The 15,435-nt window shown below is 58.5% G+C and overlaps 1 protein-coding gene across 3 annotated transcripts in view; it reads right to left on the bottom strand.

Annotated features, from left to right (window-relative positions):
- Nucleotides 1–15,435, bottom strand: part of EPS15L1 (epidermal growth factor receptor pathway substrate 15 like 1) — a 90,978-nt gene extending 75,543 nt beyond the window's left edge. For all 3 annotated transcript variants that reach the window (XM_012758382.2, XM_012758385.2, XM_012758386.2), the window contains exon 1: nt 15,364–15,435. In XM_012758382.2, the coding sequence (XP_012613836.1) occupies nt 15,364–15,396 (33 nt within the window). In that variant the 5' untranslated portion in view covers nt 15,397–15,435. The remainder of the gene's footprint in view (nt 1–15,363) is intronic.

Raw genomic sequence — 15,435 nt, 5'->3', positions numbered from 1 at the left:
GCACCTCTGTTGTTCCATTTCTGTCCTCTTTGCAAAAGCACCTCGTGCCAACGCAGAACACCAGAGAACACAGAGAGCCACCACGAAGAAGCGAACCAGGACACCCACAGAGATCCCTGTCAGCACGTCTGTCCTGCCAACATCCGACATGGGGAGAGAGACAGGATGGCACTGAAGGTTTAAGTGTTAGAAATGAAGGGACCTCTGTCATGAATAGGATCACAGCTTTCTCAAACCATAACAATTCAAGCAGGGCACGAGGGCAGGTGCCTATAGTCCCAGCTACTCAGGAGGCTGAGAAGGGAAGACCCCTTGAGTTCTAGAGTCTGAGGCCAGCCTGGGCAATGTAGTGAGACCTCATCTCAAAAAAAAGAAAAGGCTGGGTGGTGGCTCACGCTTGTAATCCTAGACTCTACAAAAAAACAAACCAGTAAATAAAAACTAGCATTCCTTTAAAAACACATACAAGTACGCCCTTCCAAGGCTACAAATTCTGCTCTGGGACTCTGCGCTGAAGAACTGCTAGCAGGCCCGGCAGGACCTCCGGCCCAGCAGCCGAGCCCGCAGGACAGACGGGAACGGGCTCTCTGCGGGTAGCCCGGCTTCCTCCTCGTGGCTCTCTGAGGCTGGTGTTCTGCATTAACATGAGTGGCTCCTGCAGAGAGGACGGACACGGAACGAGAGCCGCAAGGAGAAGCAGGACCAAGGAAGATTCGTGGACTCTCCCTGGAGACCCAAATGGCCGCCCTGCGAGACGGGCATGCCCAGGGCTCAGTGCCTCCACCCCGCCCGGAAGGAACTTGGGCCACAAAGCGATGAGACCCGCAGCCCCTGACCTGGAGAACCGCCAAGAACAAGAGAAGCAGGCAGAGAGTGGAGACACGGTCACCCTGCCCCAGGGTGACCGAGACAGGCGGGGGCAGGTGGTGGAGGGCAGAGCACGGATTCAGGGTTTGAGAGTTTGAAGTGCTCCCAAGAGATCATCACTCTCAGCCTCCCGGAAATGCGATCGTGAGAGACAAAGGTCACTTGCGGTAGGCTTCCTGCCCCGATGACGCACTGCCCTGTGCAGGGCACAGGACGAAGCTGGCGGGGCCCCGAGACTGCCTGGCTCTGTCTGCACCTCTGGGCTACCACTAGAATGCTGTGCAACCCTGGGGAGGAGTGAGCAGCCGCTCTGTGCCTTAATTTCTGTATCTGGAGATGGCAGTGAGCATTCCCGGTAGCCTCTCCTTCTCTGGCTCTAGGTGAAAATGTGTCCTACCCCCAGAAATGCCCCCTTCATCCCAGTTCCACCTCTAGCCACTGACCTCCCCCTTCCCTTCACAGAAAACCTCCCGAAAGAGGGGTCCACCCTTGGATCAGCCAGCTCTCACCCCTCTGGACTTGGGAATTCATTCATTCGTTCGTCCGTCCACTCTCTGAGCGCACGCTCAGTTCACACTAAGAGTCACTGGGCTGGGGGCGGTGGCTCACGCCTGTGATCTCAGCACTTTGAGAGGCCAAAGCAGGATCGCTGGAGGCCATGAGTTTGACACCACGGCCTGGGCAACACAGCAAGACCCCATCTCTGTAAAAAGTAAGAAAAATTAGCCGGGCGTGGTGGTGAGCTCCTCTAGTCCCAGCTACTGGGGAGGCTGAGGTGGGAGGATGCTTGAGCCCAGGAGTTGGAGGCTGCAGTGAGCTATGATGGCACTACTGCACTCCAGCCTGGGTGACAGAGTGAGACCCTGTCAGAAATAAGAGGCACTGGGGCTACGAAAGTGTGCAGGACAGTGCCTGGGCTTGAGGAAGGAGAGGCAGGCAGGCAGAGTGCGCCCAGGGTCCCAGCGCAGGAGGCTGCGTGACATGATGGTGGTGGGAACAGCCAAGGCGGCCTCCAGCGCCTGGGCCGAGTTGTCAGGGCCGGGCCAGGTGTGCCCCAGGGGGGAGAAGGCAGGCTGGGCCTGTGGGCAACTCGGCAGGGTTCCAGCCAGGCGGGAGGGCAGACACCGGGATGACAGGGTCTGTGCTTGCTGGGAAGTGGGATGTCATCCCCAAGGGGAGGCAGAGCCACGGGAGCTCGGGCCCGGCGGTCCGGCGAGCTGGGCGGATGTGCACGAGAGCAGGTGCCTGAGAGCATATATCAGCTTGGGTGGGGGGGGCGTCTAGGAGGGAGACACGGCCGCAGTCCTCCAGCAGGACGCGCCCCGGGGAGCACAGTGACCCACTGCGCAGACACACGCAGAGTGGGGCACCCGGTTCCCCTGCAAACGCGTCTCCTTGGGGTGTCCCTGTGGATGTCGGCGTAGAACCTAACCCCACTGCAGCAGTGTCTGCCAAGCACCTCCATCCCCAGCACTGCCCTGGTGCCGGTGCAGCAGCCACCACGGGCACCCGCCTCCTGGACGTCCCCACACAATCGGCCGCCAAGTGCTACAGGGAAAAGACAGGACCGAGGCCAACTCTGCAGCCACACACCAGGGCAGCAGGGAGACGCCACCGCCCGAGGGACACCGTTACCAAAGCAGTGGGGGCGGGTGGGGGGACCGGACTGTAGGGAGAGGAAGAAGGCAGGAGAGGCTGCCACAGGGAAAACGCCAAGGGGCAGGCCCTGCAGGGGGCGGACACAGAGCAGCCAGGGCAGGCGGGATGCAACCAGAATGTGCCAGGCAGGAGGCAGCAGATTCCAGCCCTCCTCCCAGTAATGCTGCTCAAGGTGACAAGTGGCGCCAGCCTCCAGCCGCGCCCCTGCTGCTGACCCGCCTCCGGGCAACTCGGAGAGCAGCCCTGGCCTCATTCTGCCTCCTTCCTCCCTCCAGTGAGGAGACTCCCTGGAGAGACCCAGGGGACAGTGGTCCACCTGATGCTGGCTCAGCAGCAAGCACGTCCCACAGTGGGGGCACCCAGCACCTTCCCTGAGGGCTCCCAGCTTTCGGCAAGTCTTCCCGAAATCCCTCTCTCCTACATCGGTCCCTCCTGGGCTCCAAGGCCACTGCCGTCCTCTGACCCCTGGCCCGACTCCGCTCCTGCCTGGCCCCCAGCCCAGCGCACTGCCCAGGGCTCGGAGCTGGACGAGTCTGGCGTCCTGCTGGGGTTCTGGCTGTGGGTGGGGTGAGGCAGGTAGGCTCCCTGCGCCGCCCCCTCGTCACTGCAGTGCAGCATCTGCCTCCTGGCACCACTGTCTCTCCTCCTGGACCCTGCAGATATCAGACGCCACGCTAGGCTCCCGGATTCCACGGCGAGCAGACACGGGCCTGCCACCCCGGGGCATCAGTCTGGTCAGGGAACAACGCCAGCCGGCTAGCACACACGACAACACGCAACAGCAGACGTGCTGGCAGGGGTGGCGAGGACAAGGACAGAACAAGAGCTCTGTCCCGGTGGGAAGGCCAGCCCGCCACCCAGACTCCGCGGCCCCACCCTCTGGCTCTGGCACCTTCATCCTCGGCCCTCCTTATTTCCCTCGATCACTGTCAGGCTCAGAAAGGCCTTGCAGGGTTTCCAAAGGAGGGTAAGGGCTGAGCACGGTGGCTCACGCCTGTAATCCTAGCACTTTGGGAGACCAAGGCGGGAGGATTGCTCAAAGTCAAGAGTTTGAAGTCAGCCTGAGCAAGAGCAAGACCCTGTCTCTACTAAAAATAGAAATTAATTGGCCAACTAATATATACAGAAAAAATGAGCCAGGCATGGTAGCGCATGCCTGTAGTCCCAGCTACTCGGGAGGCTGAGGCAGGAGGATCGCTTGAGTCCAGGAGTCTGAGGTTGCTGTGAGCGAGGCTGACACCACAGCACTCTAGCCCAGGCAACAGAGTTGAGTCTCTGTCTCAAAGAAAAACAAAGGAGGGTAAGGCCCCAGCCTCGGCCCAGTGCTCGGGGTGCTCCCAGCCATGCTCCTCCCCGCCAGGCTGAGTCCACTCCGCACGCTCACACCTGCCCACACATGCACGCCCACACACGCGCATACAGCCACTCTGACACACGCAGCCGCGCACCCAGACACACTGAGCCGGCCACTCACACGCAGAGCGCGCAGCCAACCCCCGCCCGCGGACGCTCGCGGAACAGCCTCGCGCCTCCTCATCTCGGCACAAGACACAGGCCCGCCTCGCTTATCGACGGGCCGTGTTCTGAGAGCCGCCTCACTGGGCAATGACGTCGCCCTGTGAACACCCAAGTGCACGCAGCCCTAGACGGCACGGCCTGCTCCTCTGCAGGCTGCGCGGCACAGCCCCGGCTCCCGGCTGCGACCTGCTGTCCCCAACGCTGAGGCAGCTATGACACAGCGGTAAGTACCTGCGTGTGTCACGCCAGAAGAACACGGTATTACAATTCTACGGGACTGCTGCCACACACACGGTCCGACACTGACGCAGCGTGGCCGTGCTCGCTGTGCCTGGGGCCTCTGCCTCCTGAGGCCGGCCCTGCCCTCACACCCGCCCCTGCTCCCCCACTGCAACCAGCTCTCCCGCCACAGCCCGCAGACCGAGCAAGGGGCACCTTTTAAGGTCTCACTGACGGAAAGGCTACTATGACGACCAGCCCCCTCTTCCTGCATTCTCGATGCTCGGAATGGGGGGCGGCAGCTGCTTGTTTATTCCTCCTGGAAGCAGCCTCCGCTCACCGTCTCTCCCTGCAGCGGGCGAGATGCGGACGAGGAGCGGCCAGCGCCGGGGCAGGCACGGCACCGCCGCTCTGCGGCAGGGAGGACAAGCCTGGGCCTCGGTGTGCCCACCTGTAAAAAGGGACTAACCCCACCACTGCCCTGAGGATTACCGCGAGTGTCAACCACACTCTGCCTCCCCCCAGAAAGCCATTATCGCATCGTTTACTGTGGTTGTAACACCACTGTCCTATTATTCCCGAGATAGGAAACCCTCAGCGCCCTCACGGCTGTCGAACCCGGTGCCGACTACACTAGAGCATGAATCCTGCTCGTCTGCTCCCCGGGCCAGCCGGCCAGCTGCGCCCGGGTCCAGGACAGAGCAGCACTGCTCCAGTTCCCTTAGTCCTGGCTGCCACTTTCTAAACACGGATGATGTCACACGCAGCAGGTAAGTCCATACCTATGAAAACCTGCATATGTCGTGGTGAGTTAAAGGACATTTTCTAGTGCCTAAGCGTCAACAACAACAAAATTGAATCAACGGAGTCAAATACCCTTGAATGCCAACACTCCGAGCCCAGCAGGAAAGAAAACGCCAACTCCTCGGCCTGCGGTGAGCAGGGGGGTGACAGCTGTGGTCTGCACCACGGGGTCACCGGACTCTCTGACCCACTCAGCAACTGTGGGCCTGCCTGGCCACTCCAGAATCTTCTTCTCCATGGAGAAAGTTTCTAAAACCACGTAGGGGTGTGCTACGGACAAGGAACTGTTCCAAATGTCACCCGAGAAAACGCTCAAGGGGAGAAACGTTTGCAATAGCACACACCCAGGCCAGCTGCGTCCTGGACCACCCCCCAACCACAGACGGTGCCAGCTGTAGGGCGTGGGGTGGTGTAGAGGGCTTGTCTACCCCCAAACTGCACAGTCCTGGATCTTCTCAGTGTAAGGACCTCGTCCTCAACCGGCTTTCCCCGTTTCACCTTTCCCCTTCGAAAACAGACTGAAACGAGATCATTTTATTTCCAACCGGAAAGGCAACACTGAAAAGTACATCCCCCTGGATTAAGCCAATCTTCTATGGATCGACGGAATGACACAGGCAAGCTGGTGCTGTCACTAATAAATGAGGGAAGCCCTCTCATGAGTGGAGGGGAAGAGGCAGCGGGCCCCCAGCCCAGGTGGCACCCTGACCCGTCCCCAGGGAACGGTTCTGGGCCCTGGGGCTGTCTCTCCCGCCTGGAGACAGAGCGCTCCCTCTACCCACTCCCATGGCGGGCAGCTGGAGAGACAGGCCCGCCCCTGGCCGCTGTTCCAAGTATGCAGCCTCCGACAGGGATGTCACCCGACTACCACTGCTGGGGGCCCATACTTCGGGAGCTGGGGACACAGCAGGGAGCAGGACAGAGCTTCTCCTGTCCTCCTGGGAGCCCACATGGGACAAATTGGCGGCTTTGGAGCCTGCAGTCTGATCCGGACACCCGACCTCCCTCCTGAGGGGCCTGACTGGTCATCTGACCTGTCTCCTTCTCGGTCTCGTTATCCAGAAACAAGCACAGGGACGATGACACCACCAGAGGTCTGATAACACTCCCGTACTCCTGCATGATGTCTGCACCCAAATCACTCCACGCTGCTCTGGGAGATTCTGGGTTACCAGGGTCAGGGAGGCGGGACAGCCGGTGCCGGGAGGGAAGGCGCAGGCAGAGGGTGGGGGAAGGCGCTGTCAGGGCGCCTGCAGGGAACAGAGGAGGGAAGAGAAGAAGGCGGTGCAGGTGCTGTCTTCCTCCAGCCCAGGGGAGGTGACTCATCCACCTGTGGGTGCCGCCTGACCTCCATGAGGGCCCTGTCACACTGTGCCCTAATTAGCTTTGTGCCTGGGTGCCCGGCTCCTGCTGAGCTGGCCCAGGGTGGGGCCCAGCTTTACCCATCGCAGTCACAAACGGCACAAAGCAGCCCAGCGAATGGAATCTCACAGTGCCCCTCGCCCGAGAGTTATTCTTCTGAGCCGCCCCTACTCTGGGGTCTCGCCCAACCTGGAGGGTCTCCTGGGACTCGGGGGATTTTGCCGCAGCTGGCACAGCCACCGCCCACAGGGACCACACATCGCTGCTGCGCTGGCTCCCTGAAGGCGCGTCTTGTCCTGCTGGCCACACACACGCCTGCTTCCTTCTCCGGCCTCTCTCCCCACTCAGACCATCGCCTGTCCACATGGCCACCCCAATGTTCCTCGGATCGCCAGCCCCTTCTCTCCTCCTGAAGCAATCTCGGGCCAGGTCCGTCTTTACCCTCATGCCCCTATCACAGCAAACGCCTCTGAGCCGGTGCCCAGCCCAGAGCACTCCCTGCGTGAGTGGCTGGACAATCGAAAGCGTCACACTCTTCAGGAACCTGCCATAGCTCCCGATGCCGTCAGCAAATGGATCTGCTATGGAGGCTGCATCCCCACGCAGCGGGCAGCGCCGACGGAGACCTGAGGCAACCTGGGGCCATCTGGAACCTCTACGTCCCCCCAGCAGCCTGTGGTATTGAGAGCTGGGATTGGCCAGGTGCAGTAGCTCACACCTGTAATCACAGGACTTTGGGAGGCCGAGGCAGGAGGATCACTTGAGGTCAGGAGTTCAGGACTAGCCTGGGCAACATAAGGAGACTCCCTGTCTCTATAAAAAATTAGCCGGGCATGGTGGCACATGCCTGTGGTCCCAGCTACTCAGGAGGCTGAGGCAGGAGGATCGCTTGGGCTCCAGAGTTCGAGGCTGCAGTAACTGTGATCACATCACTGCACTCCAGCCTGGGCCACAGATAGAAATCCCATCTCTTAAAACAATCTTTTTTTAAAGAGCTGGGACTATCATGGAGGAAACCCCACACAGGCTTTAAAAAGCTAATTTGTTTACACTCCACACAGAATTGTAACCTTCAGGCCACCACTCTGTCTGGAGGTACAGCCCAGCCCAGCCCAGCACAGGGGACAGAAGGTAGGTCTCGGTTCCCCCGCCCCCATCTGCCATTGGCCACTCTCTGGGCAAGCAGACACCCCGGCAGTCCCTTTTGTCTGGCGCCAATTTGCAGCCCAGGCACAGACTCCCTTGTCCTATTTACTAAAACACCTTCCTCCTCTCATCCCCAGGCTGCCCCAACTAAGAGAAGGACATGGACCCTGGCGTACCAGCCCCACGTTTTGGGACTTTGAGCTCAAACTGCAGCCTCTGGGCTCTTGCTCAGTCCCTGCTTCCCCTCCATGTGAAAGGCCATTCCTCCCTCCCTCCCTCCCTCCTCTGTGCCCCCAGGGCCCAGTCCAACACCCCCTCTCCTCCCCGTCTGCTCCGTGCAGCCTGTGCATCTGCCCCTCCTCCTGCTCCGACCACCAGTGACCTGAGCCTCCGCCGTGGCCGTGGCCGGCCACGCCAGCCCTCCCCGCGGGCAGGGCCTGGTAGTGCTGCTCACCGCTCCAGCGGGGAAACCTCTTTGTGCCTGGGAAGGCAGTCAGCAGGCCTTGCCACTTCCCCGCTCCCTTCCGATGAGATGAAGTAAAGCCATGAAAATAATGACTTGACAAGTGCTGTCCTCTCCACTCAGAGGACAGAGTATCTAAGGACCAGGAGGCAAGGTCACTGCATAAAAGCAAACGAGATCGGAGACGTCACCCCGATGTAAGGGTTGGGAGCTAAAGAAACTTTCCCGGACAGGGAGCTACGCTGCAGTGAGGGGCCGGAGTGGGTCGTCAGAGCTGCGTGGGCACGCGCTCCCCAGGCGTGACCTTGGGCAAGGGACACACACATCTCCGGTCTCCGTTTACCCCTCACACATAGGGCATAACACCGACCAGGAGGACCGGGGGACAGACAAACCACGCGATCCCGGAGGCCTCTCCTACCCGGTCCTTCCAGCCCGCACGCGAGGCCGTGCTGGGCTCGCGTCAGACCACGGCCCCGCCTGCTCTGCTCTTCTCCGGAAACGGGCCGCGGCCGGACAGACGGCGGGCTTGTCCATTCTTTCCGCCCGCCCGCCCGCCCCCCTTCCTCAGGGCTGTCTTCAGAGTCCCTGCTCCACCCCCTGCCCCGAAAGCGCCCTGCGAAGGAATGCTTTACCCTGTGAATGTTTACCGCAGGAACAGCGTGGCCTAAGGGCACTCGGAGGGCACTGGCGTCACGCCTCGGGGTCCTGAGGCTCCACTGTGGCTAGGCAGGTACAGCAGTACTGTTCCCAATCTGCAGATGGGGAAACTGAGGTACAGAAAGTACTTGCCAAGTGAGGGCACTGAGCGAACACCTGGGGACCCAAGCGTTGAAAAGCCGGCACCCTAACGCGGCTTCACGTGACGCTGGGACTCGAAGAGTCACGTTCGAGGAAGAGCATGGAGAAGATTTCCACGTGGACGCTGGCTGCACACAGGCAGGTCACGGTGGGGAGGACCCGAGAGCACCCCCAGGCGGGGCGCAGCGGCGGAGTCTGTCTGCCCGTCACGGAGCAGGGCACAGACCAACACAGCAGAACCGGAGAGCGGACGCGCAGCTCTCTGGTGGCACCTGACCTGGGCAGTCGCTCTGCTTCCTGGATCAGCTGAGCAAGGTTAAGACCCAGGCGTGGGGCAGGCGCGGGGGCTCACACCTGAATCCCAGCACTCTGGGAGGCCGAGGCGGGAGGGTCGCTCAAGGTCAGGAGTTCGAGACCAGCCTGAACCAAGAGCGAGACCCCGTCTCTACTAAAAATAGAAAGAATTAATTGGCCAACTAAAATATATAGAAAAAATTAGCCGGGCATGGTGGCGCATGCCTGTAGTCCCAGCTACTCGGGAGGCTGAGGCAGGAGGATCGCTTGAGCCCAGGAGTTGGAGGTTGCTGTGAGCAAGGCTGACGCCACGGCACTCTAGCCTGGGCAACAGTGAGACTTTGTCTAAAAAAAAAAAAAAAAAAGAACCAGGGATGGGAAAGTTGTTTTAAAGTTCAGAACAGGGGTACAGAGGGTAAAACATACATGTTCTTGCTTGATGAGGCGCTATTTGGTCAAAAACACCAGACCAATACGGTCAGTAAGAGACAGCCATGGCCAGGCACGGTGGCTCACGCTTGTCATCCCAGCACTTTGACAGGCTGAGACGGGAAGATCACTTGAGGCCAGGAGTTCAAGACCAGCCTGGGGGCCGGGCGCTGTGGCTCACGCCTGTAATCCTAGCTCTTGGGAGGCCGAGGCGGGTGGATTGCTCAAGGTCAGGAGTTCAAAACCAGCCTGAGCAAGAGCGAGACCCCGTCTCTACTATAAATAGAAAGAAATTAATTGGCCAACTGATATATATATTAAAAAAAATTAGCCGGGCATGGTGGCGCATGCCTGTAGTCCCAGCTACTCGGGAGGCTGAGGCAGAAGGATCACTCAATCCCAGGAGTTTGAGGTTGCTGTGAGCTAGGCTGACGCCACGGCACTCACTCTAGCCTGGACAACAAAGCGAGACTCTGTCTCAAAAAAAAAAAAAAAAAAAAAAAAAAAGACCAGCCTGGGTAACATAGCAAGATCCAGTCTCTACAAAGGTTTCTGTTTTTTTGTTTTTAATTAACCAAGAGTGGTGGCACATGCCTATATTCCCACCTTCTTGGGAGGCTGCAGTGGGAGGAATGTTTGAGGCCAGGAGTTCAAGACCACCCTGGACAACACAGTGAGACCCTGTCTCATAAAAATTTCTTAATTAGCAGAAAGTGGTGGCACTTGTAGTCCCAGCTACTTCGGAGGCTGAGGTGAGAAGATAGCTTCAGGCCAGGAGTTTGAGGTTATAACCTCAGGGAGCTATGATCACACCACTGCACTCCAGCCTGGGTGACAGAGTGAGACCTGGTCTCTAAAAAAACAAAAAATGAGAGAGAAAGAGAGACACACACAGGGGTTCTAGATCTCACAGGCATGCATTTCACTTTAAAACTTCACTCTCTACTCATCAATCGACACCATACTGCCATTAGCACTACAGTAAGATAGACTCACAATTATTTTAAAGAAAAAAACAAGGGACAAGAGGACAAGCAAATGTCCCAAGCCACTAGGCATTCATTCCAGACACACTGGCCAGGCGCTGCTCTGGGCGGTCTGGAAGGTGGGGGCCGCAACAGGCAGACGTGGGCGCAGCCTCGCTCCGCACGTGACTCACTCTCCGTGGGTCTCAGTATCCTCACTTGTAAATGGGAATAAAAACCTCCTAGGACAGTGGCACCCAACAGAAAGAAACTGTATCTAAAGTCCCTGGGAGGAGGAAGCATGACCAGGGAGAAGGAAGGAAGGAAGACGGACCTCCTCGGGCGCCGGGCAGCGTCTCCTCACCGCGAGCCCAGTGCTTTCCTCTGGCTGCCAAGCACTTCCAAGGTAAGGGGCTCGTTCAGGTGGGGCTGAGGGAAGACAATGCCGAGACGGCCTCAAGGGCGGCCCTGGGCAGGATGCTGAGGCCAGAAAGCGTGAGCAAGAGAGGCCGGGGGAGCCCGAACAGGGTGAGGGCAGGGAGGGCAGGGCTGAGGCTCATCCAGCCTGACTCACAGTGGAGGGAGGGGAACGGGCAAGTGGCTGAGGATGCGTTTTTTCGATCAATCTCATGGGGGTGGGGGATGAAGTGGGAGGGAGAGGCTGAGCAGGGAGGGAAACAGGCCCAGACCACTTTAGGGTGTGGCAAGGAAGGGGCCAATGCCGGAGTCCAGCAGGCTGGGGGGGGGGAGGGACAAGAGGCTGGCCCTCCCTAAGAGGCTGGCCTCCCTAAGCGAGGCCTAGGCGTCTGGGGGCAGGCAGGTTTAGAGCATTCTCCACAGAAGCTGCAGGGGAGGCAGCACGCAGAGACAGAGGGGAAGGATGCGGGTGCGGAAGCTGAAATTTGGGGGCAGGAGGGAGAGCAAAGGGGGAGAAGATGAAGAGCGAAGGCCGGCGGCTCCAGCATTGTGGGGCTCGGGGAGACCAGCTCCGGCGACAGGCCGCTGGAGTCAAGGGTGGCGGGGTTGCTGGCAACCTCGGAGAGCACGAAGGTATAAGGGATATGGCCGTGCTCACGTAGGTTTTTCGGAGAGTTGAAGAGAGGCTGAGCAGAGAGAAACATAAATCGATGAGATGGGGAAAATACATCACTCCTATCAGGCCATTCTAAAGGGCTCATTAAAATAAATTTTAAAAGAAAAACAAATAAATAAAAATCACTCCTAGAGAGGCAGGCGTACAGACTCTTCAAATGGACATTGATCTTCAGGGTCGGAAAAGGCTGTGTGAGGAAGGTGATATCCGGCCGGGTGCAGTGGCTCACGCCTGTCATCCCAGCACTCTGGGAGGCCAAGGCTGGAGGATCGCTCAAGGTCAGGAGTTCGAAACCAGCCTGAGCAAGAGCGAGACCCCGCCTCTACTAAAAATAGAAAGAAATTAATTTACCAACTAAAAATAAATAGAAAAAATTAGCCAGGCGTGGTGGCGCATGCCTGTAGTCCCAGCTACTCGGGAGGCTGAGGCAGGAGGATTGCCTGAGCCCAGCCGTCTGAGGTTGCTGTGAGCTAGGCTGACGCCACGGCACTCTAACCGGGGCAACCGAATAAGACTCTGCCTCAAAAAAAAAAAAAAAAAAATATATATATATATATAAAATATATCAGAAGGAAGGCGACCTCCTAGATGAGGTGGGGCATGCAGAGCAGACGGGGAAAGACGGACACCCCGTCCTCCACAGCCCCTCCTCCCTTCCGCCAACCCACTGGCTAAGCGCTTTACTCACCTCCCCCTGGCCGCCCATTGACCTCGACCCAACCAGATCACAGCCTTCTGCTCCAGGGTGTGCCCCCCTTGTCCTCTGCTGCCCCTGCCCAGAAATTCTCCGGGAACCATACCCATACTGCCCCTGGAATTACCTGTGAACCTGCGTGAGCTCCTGAGCTAGAACGCAAGGGCCTGGGGAGGGCCGTACCTCGCACCTGGGCTGACAGCAGCCCCTGGTGCAGAGCTTCCCTGGAGAGCAGGCATACAGAAGTACTGACAAAACTACCCGAAGGAAGACAACTGGGTCATGCCTTCATTCAACAAACATGCTGGGAAAGGAACAGGACAAAGCTTAGAAGTCAGCACCCTGAATTTGTCAGAAGCCACAGGATCCAGGCTGTTGGTCACTTCTTACAACTCCTCCGTTCAATTTTGTCCCCACCCACAGCCCCAGCCCCCACGTAGGGACTGCACCAGGTGGTGCAAGTCATTGGTCCCAGCTTCACAGGTTTGACTGACATTTCCTGCAAGCTGAGCTCAGGAGCACTGAGCAGGAGGCCTGGCCTTGCCTTACTGGACAACTAACTGGTCCAACAGGAAGACAAACAGCAGAGAAACACACAGCTATGGGCCGCGTTCAGTGCTGAGGGGTGGCACAAGGGGGGCAGACAGCTGCGTGGGGTGCTGCTTATGACAGGCGATCAGCAAAGGCCTCTGGGAAGAGTGACATTTGAGCTGCCACCTGAAGGAGGGGAAGGAGCCAGGCACTGGAAGTGCCAGGGGGGGAACGAAGAAGAGTGCTCCAGGAAGAAGGAAGAGCCAGTGGGGACACCCTGAGGACAAAGAGAGCTTGGACTATGGAAGGGAGGGGAAGAAAGCAGTGCACATGGCTGCAGTGTGGGGACCAGGGACAGCACAAAGTAGATGGAAGCGCCAGAGGCTGTCGGGTGCCTGGTGGGTAGGGCTTCGCGGTTCCTGGGAAGGGATTCGGATTCTATTCCGAAAGGTTCTAAGCAGATGAGTCACATGACCTGATTCCTGTTTGCACACGTTCATGCAAATCACCACCCTCCCCCAAAGCCAAGCCCCCTGACAGTAAAATAAGGATCCCCTCCTTGAAGGGCAGGCTGTTGTGCAGGTGAGTGACAACAGGCTAGATAGCATTTTATAACTCTAAAGCACTCAATAAACATTAGCTATTGTCATCAAAGTTCAAATTAGGGCTAGTGTCAAAATTAGGCAGGAAGTTTTAAAAAGACCCCCCCCAAAAAAACAACCAAGAATGCTTTCTCATTAAATGAGCTTAGGGAAGTTTCACTCCCCCCACACCCTAAACTGTAGCACTTGGCTATTAATAACGATACCTAATATCTGTAGGGCACTTAGTTTACAGAGCACTTTCATGTCTGTTACAAGAACTTGTTAATTAATAACCACCGGTCTTTATGGCTGTTAATTCCAGTCTTTATGGCTGTTAATTTAGTGACGGTGTTGCAAATTGGATAGTTCTTGCAAGATTTAACAGGTGTACACATTTCTCTCCTTGGATTAGCTGATCTGTCTTATCAACCTGCCAATCAGCTCTCATCTGCTTTGGCATTCTTACTTGCTGTGGTCCCTATTCCCAAATATCCAAACCTGGCAGAGATTAAATGATGACAATAATTATACTAGCACTGAGTATTTCCAACGTGCTAGGCACTGTTCTAAGTGCTTTACACGTTTAATCTTCCCATTATCCCAAAACATTTTTTTTTTTCCTTTTTTGAGACAGGGTCTCCTTCTGTTGCCCAGGCTGGACTGCAGTGTCATCATCATAGCTCACTGCGATCTAAATTCCTGGGCTCAAGCGATCCTCCCGCCTCAGCCTCCCAAGTGGCTGTGACTACAGGCATGTGCCACCACGCCCAGCTGATTTTTCTATTTTTTTGTAGAGACAGGGTCCTGCTATGTTGCCTCAAGTGATCCCTTCAAGAACTCCCGCCTCCGCCTCCCAAAGTGCTAAGGTGAGCCACCACCACCCAGCCTCAACTCATTCTTATACCCCTATTTTCCATACAAGGCAACTGATGTGTGGAAAGACTAGGACCTTCGTCTGGAGGACATTCACAGGAAAAACAGCTGGAGGCAAGATGTGAGCGAAAGATAATCTGACCCAGTGTTCCCACTGTTAATCACTATGCTGTCCTAGATGATTCTAGCAAAGTGATGACAGCATGGTGCTTGGCACAACACAGGTTTTGTTGTTTTTTTTTTTAAAGGCAGCCGCGATTAGCAGGACACAGGTAGTTTCTAGCTCCCACGAGCATGGTCACCTCCAGGACAGCAGCGACCTTGTCTGCCTGCACGGCCGTCGCGCTCCCTGCACCTGACCTAACGCACACCTGAGGACTGGACAGACGAATGAATGAATGAATGAATGAATGAATGAATGAATGAATGAAGGCCCCTCCCGAAGAGCGGAGCTGGCTGCGCATGGCTGTTTTCTGCATGCCCGCGTCGCGCTACAGACACTGCCCCTCAGTAAGCACATCGGGCGGACCCGAGCGCGCACGAGGCGCCGGGGACGTGCGACCCCCGCACGGTGCAGGGAAAGCGGAAGCAGCTCCCCAAGGAGGGAGGCATGAGTTCGAGACCCGGCCCCGGCGAGGCCCGGCCCTCCGCCCGGCCTGCTCCCCGCGGCGACGCCGTCCGCCCGGGCGCCCGGGCCAGCAGGAGACAAAGACTCCCGGGGCCGCCGCGCCGACAGAAAGGCTCGCCCCCCCGCCCCTCCCGGAACGGCCCGGCGCCGCCCCGCCGGCGAGCTCCCGCCGCGGCAGGGCCCGGCCCCGGGGCGCAGCCGACACGCGCCGTGGCCGCCCGCGGAGGTCGCTCGGGCGCGGGAGGCTGAGGGCCCCGCCGGCCTGTCACCTTCAGGGCCGCACCCCCGCCCGCCCGCCCGCCCGCCCGCCGCGGGTCCCTCCGCGCGAGCCGCCCCCGCCGCCTGCCCGGGTCTCCCCGCGCGTCGGCCTCCCCGCGGCGCCCGCCCCGCGCCCCGCGCCCCGGCGCCGCCCCCGAGTCCTCCCCGCCCGTACCTGCTGGGAGAGGGGGATGAGCGGCGCCGCCATCTTCCCGCGGACTCGGGCTCCGAGCGCCTGGGGAACGGG

Source organism: Microcebus murinus, chromosome 4, assembly GCF_040939455.1.
Source record: "Microcebus murinus isolate Inina chromosome 4, M.murinus_Inina_mat1.0, whole genome shotgun sequence".
NCBI lineage: Eukaryota > Metazoa > Chordata > Mammalia > Primates > Cheirogaleidae > Microcebus > Microcebus murinus.
The sequence above is the reverse complement of the archived record's forward strand: the minus strand, read 5'-3'. Positions and strand labels throughout refer to the sequence as shown.